Below are 4,906 nucleotides of genomic sequence, written 5' to 3' on the forward strand. Positions count from 1 at the left end.
TTTTCTCTTTCCTCTGTCTCTCTGTCAATGTCTCTGTCTCTCTCTCCCCTTAAAGGAACAGGGTGGGGTCCAAGCAGGAGCCCGGGGAGTGGAGTTGTGAATGTTAATATTTTGTAGCCCTGACACGGGAGCCTCTGAACTATTCTTATCCCCTTATTCAAAGCAAGGTGCGCTGAATGAAGTATGTGAAGCCATGCATTAATGGCTTTAATTAAGTTAAGGTATGAATTTTACATAAATCAGATTAACATTATATGTCATGATGGAATTTAAAACACTTCGAGTCCGTGCATTTTTTTAATTTTTGCGTGTTCTAATTTAATGCTCGCAAAGGAATTGCATGTCTTAAGCCCACTTCTGCATCTGGACAGATCCAAGAAAAACCCACCACGATCTTGGATCTTGTTTTAAGAGTGTTTTCCTTCATCAGAAACCCTGCTTTCGATCCGGCTTCCGGCATTCTTTCCTATGGTTTTTTTTTTTTTTTTTTCTTTTGCTAAGCTTTAGCGTGCACATGTATGCATGCATACATATGGGAAGGATACTCATCCCATTCCATCTTATGGGCTCCGCAATTGTCCAATGATGAATGATACCAAGGAGATAACATAGACAAATGAACCAACGTTGCATCTTGAAAGTGAGTCCTTCTGAAGGCACTGAGTCTTAGGGACCGGTGGCCTGGGGTTGAGCTCCCCACTTTGAAGGGTGACAGGGGACCTGCGAGCAAGGCGCGGAGTGCCCCGCAGCCTAGGTGGATGCAGAACGCATTCCAGCTAGCACATTCCCCTAGTTCTTCGCAGGAACTTCTCTGTCTCTTCCCCTCCCATGGGCACTCTCCATCCTGGCCCGACTCCCACCCAGTTCTCATTTTCTCAGCTCCCCTCCCACAGCGTTGACGGAATGGAGTGCCCTTCCCATTGGCCCGAGCGTCGCTCCCCAAGGTGGCACTGGCCTCCTGATTGGCTGGTCACTCCCGACCCCCCGCCCATCCCCGCACTCGGGTTGCCCGGCGCCCCGCCCTCGCCACCTCCCTCCGCGCCTCCGCCCGCGCTCTCAGCTCGCCTGCGTCCGGTTCTCGGGGCGACCCGGCCCGCGCGCTGGCCCCGCCCCCAGGGCGCGCGGCTCTACAAATACTGCTGCGCCGCGAGCCGGGCGAAGCCGTTGAGCTGGGAGGCGCGGTTGGGAGTCGTTACTCCGAGAGGGTAGTCGCCGGCTAGGGGAGCGCGGTGGCGGCGATCCACCTAGTCGGGGCTCGGAAGGGAACGACTCCGAAACCGAGACCAGGGTGGGCTACTTTATTTTTTTTCTTCCGGGGCTTTTAATTTTTCTTGTCTTTTGCTTTGAGCCGAGCGTCGCTCACTGAGAACTGAGATCCCCTTGCCCAAATCCCGAGCGACCCTCCCGTCGATTTCTGGAGCTCGGGGTCGCCGGGTGCTGCAACCGTTCCGGACGAGCAGGCGAGGGAGCCAAGCTCATCGCGGGCAAGGACCCAGCGCTCGCTCGACCGCTCGTCCCCCAGCGGGTCTCCTCGCGCAGGACGCGCGCGATGAAGGCGGTGAGCCCGGTGCGCCCCTCGGGCAGAAAGGCGCCGTCGGGCTGCGGCGGCGGGGAGCTGGCGCTACGCTGCCTGGCCGAGCACGGCCACAGTCTTGGTGGCTCGGCGGCCGCCGCCGCCGCGGCCGCGGCCGCGCGCTGCAAGGCGGCTGAGGCGGCGGCCGACGAGCCGGCGCTGTGCCTGCAGTGCGATATGAACGACTGCTACAGCCGCCTGCGGAGGCTCGTGCCCACCATCCCGCCCAACAAGAAAGTCAGCAAAGTGGAGATCCTGCAGCACGTTATCGACTACATCCTGGACCTGCAGCTGGCGCTGGAGACGCACCCTGCCCTGCTGAGACAGCCGCCGCCGCCCGCGCCACCGCTCCACCCGGCCGGGGCTTGTCCGGCCGCGCCGCCGCGGACCCCGCTCACGGCGCTCAACACTGACCCGGTGAGAAGCCTCGGCGGGCGTCCCCCACCACCCCACCCCCCACCCCGCAGGCGGCATCGGAGGCGGTGCGGGGCGGCAAGATACGGGTGGTCCCCCTCCTCCCAGGAATGGCTGGCAGCGGCTTCCCGGATCTCCCCGCCGCCCGCCGGGAGCCGCCTGCTGGGCTGGGTGATGTCAAGTCCCCGTGCGGGAGCCGGCTCGGGACTCGGTGCCGTGAGTCTCCGGGACTGTCCCTGACAGCTCAGGGGGCTTCCCCAGCTTAGGACTGGGGTGGGGACTCTGCTGGCCAGTCTAGTTTCCCAGGACGGCTCCCGGGCGGTGGCGACAGCATCGTCCGCACACCCTAATCTTCCCTTTGGTGTTGGGTTGCTGTTCCAGGCCGGCGCCGTGAACAAGCAGGGTGACAGCATTCTGTGCCGCTGAGCCGCGCTGGCCAGGTGAGCGCTCAGGTCCCGAATTGGATGGCGGGTCACCTCCACCTCCCCGGGGACTACCAGTGCCAGGCCCCCACCACGGCGATCTTTGTCTGCCAGCATTTCCGAGTGTAAATCCCGTGGACACCCACACCTCCTCTGCCACTCAGTGAGGCAGTCCGCACTTTCCAACTCGGGGGGTCACTGCCGAGGCTCCTCTCAGTTGCGGTCCCCGCCGCCCCGCGTTGCTCTCGGCTGTGACCCACAGGCTCGGCTGGTCCCCTCTACCTCTGAGGGAGGGCACCCTCGTGGGCGTGGAATGCCCCGGTGTCCCGAGTTCTCCCAGCCCTCCTGCCTACCCCTCCTCCCCAGCAAAGTGGCCTGACACCCACAAAAAGAGATGCGGGCAGATCGCCCCCGGAATGCATCCCCTGGCCTTTCCCAGCCCGCATTTGCCTCCTCGGCTCTTGGCTGAGCTGCGGGCTGCGGGTGTTGTCTGACCCGGCGGTTTGTTTTGGGTTGTTGATCATGCGTGTCTTGAGTTTGGTCGGTGGCGCCAGTTAGTCTGCAGCGAGCTGGTTCACACACCCCCTCTATTCATTCCTCTTCCACAGGTGTGCTGCCGCCCGAGCACGAGCGAGCCAGGAGCCCTAGAAAGGGAGGGCCAGAGCAGAAAATAAGAGAAAAAAGACACCGGAGGAAAGGGGGAAAAACAACCAACCTTCAGCAAATCTAGAAACGTTGTCTCGTCTCGTCATTCCGAGAATGAGAGAGAGAGGAAAAAAAAAATAAAACTTTCATTCACTTTTAATTTTTTGCACGTTCACAAGCTTTCTCCGTACGTATTCTCTTTTGTTTCTTTCATAACCGCTGTGAATTGTACATTTCTGTGGTTATTTTTATCACCCTTTTGGAGGTGTAGTTAAACTTGGAAGCTTAAGTGTGACAGGACAGGACTGCTAAGTAGAAGACCAATAGTGAATCCAACTGTAGAGGCTACATTGTGACAAGGGAACTGTTTTGTTTTTGAAGCTTTACTAATATACCAGAGCATTGTAGATACGTTGTTTTACATCTATTGTTTAAAATAGATGATTATAACAGGGCAGGGAACTTTTTCTCTGCGAGAATGTTACATATTGTATAGATAAGTGAGTGACATTTCATACCCTGTATATATAGAGATGTTCTATAAAGTGTGAGAAAGTATATGCGCTTTAATAGACTACTGTAATTATAAGATATTTTTAATTAAATATTTTTTGTAAATATTATGTGTGTGTTTTTTTAATCTATGGGAATATTTCTTTTGGAAAAATTATTTTTCAGCTCCCTTGCAGAGCTCTTAATATCTCGATGTGTTTTCTGTTTGGCCAGGCTGTTGATTTGTTTTTTGTTTTGCCCAGTATGCAGTATCTGAGGCTTGGAAGTAACAGCTCTAGGTACTGGTCTTGCATGAGTGCATGAGATGTTTAATCACAGAATAAACTCCTGAGTCCATTCAGATGTGTTTTCTTTAACCTAGATGAAAACCTTTGTATTGGAAGTGTACATATTGAAAACATACGCTATCTGTTTTTAAGTGCAGGGTTTTATAGTGTAATATATATAAAAAATTAAGTGTGTGTTTTTTTTTTCTTTTTGAATTGAGGTCAAAAAATAGATTCTGAGTGATTTTGCATATAGGATGGAGAAATGCTTGGCTCTTTAAGGAGTCTACAGAATCTGCTCTTATCAAAGTGGAAATGCTTGTCGTTCTTCATTTTACACTAAAGCATAATGTCATGAAGTTTCATATCTGTACAGATTATTTAAGTCATAGAAATGAAAAATGTTCTCTGCTTGCTACCAAAGGACAAACTCTTGGAAACGGACATTTTCTGCCCTCCTTCCTCCAAAGAATATTAATAGGCATCAGTAGAAGAAGAAAAATAAAAGCATAATGGAAAATCCTTCAAGCAGGGATAAAAGTCGATCTTCAAACATAACTTACGTAGACCAAAAATTCTGATGACCACATCTAGATTATTTTTTTATAAAAATGATTTTCACTATAGCGATGTCAGTTACCACTAAGCTCCTGTCCAATTTCATGTGATGTGTAACTTTTACATGTGAAAATTAAAAGTAGATTTATCTGTCTTGTACTGTGACTTCTAGTGTGATTTCTTTAACACTATAGAATTGATTTAGGACCCTTCCCTTCCGGGAAAGTCGTATTTTCTAGGTGAGCTGTTAACTCCAGGGTTTGCGAACATCACACATTTAATGTAGCAGGTATTTTACATACCAGTTAGATGGAATTTTTAGAGTGGGAGAATTAAGTAGGATTTAATTGGGTGCTTTGTAAATAGTGAACTGTGTGTAAACGTGGTCTGTTTGATTTTTAAAAGGAAAGGATTTGTTTCAGATTATACAAGAATAAAAGTATTATGGACCCAAGGGACTTTTTATGAAGTCAAAGTCAAATATTTATGGGGATATGAAATGTCACAGTCTCTAG

The 4,906-nt window shown here is 51.3% G+C and overlaps 1 protein-coding gene across 2 annotated transcripts; it reads left to right on the forward strand.

The window, feature by feature from the left end:
- The first annotated feature begins 1,134 nt into the window (after positions 1–1,134).
- On the forward strand, positions 1,135–4,550 carry LOC113835065 (DNA-binding protein inhibitor ID-4). Of its 2 annotated transcripts, XR_004768907.1 has the most exons (4): positions 1,135–1,990; positions 2,369–2,427; positions 3,018–3,241; positions 4,258–4,550. XR_004768907.1 is itself a non-coding variant. In XM_027409985.2 (3 exons), exons 1-2 carry the CDS (start codon positions 1,550–1,552, stop codon positions 2,411–2,413), a joined length of 486 nt encoding a protein of 161 aa, XP_027265786.1. In that variant the 5' UTR covers positions 1,135–1,549; the 3' UTR covers positions 2,414–2,427; positions 3,018–4,550. The 2 variants fall into 2 exon arrangements, 1 of the variants encoding a protein (XP_027265786.1); XM_027409985.2 differs by having other exon boundaries at positions 3,018–4,550.
- Positions 4,551–4,906: the final 356 nt, after the last annotated feature.

Source organism: Cricetulus griseus, chromosome 3 (assembly GCF_003668045.3).
Source record: "Cricetulus griseus strain 17A/GY chromosome 3, alternate assembly CriGri-PICRH-1.0, whole genome shotgun sequence".
Classification (NCBI taxonomy): Eukaryota; Metazoa; Chordata; class Mammalia; order Rodentia; family Cricetidae; genus Cricetulus; species Cricetulus griseus.

Bases quoted from the DNA above. Each gene is read 5' to 3' on its own strand.
- LOC113835065 (XM_027409985.2), top strand. From the start codon at position 1,550: ATGAAGGCGGTGAGCCCGGTGCGCCCCTCGGGCAGAAAGGCGCCGTCG. The intron at 1,991-2,368 runs GTGAGAAGCCTC...TTGCTGTTCCAG, and splicing joins CGGCGCTCAACACTGACCCG to GCCGGCGCCGTGAACAAGCA.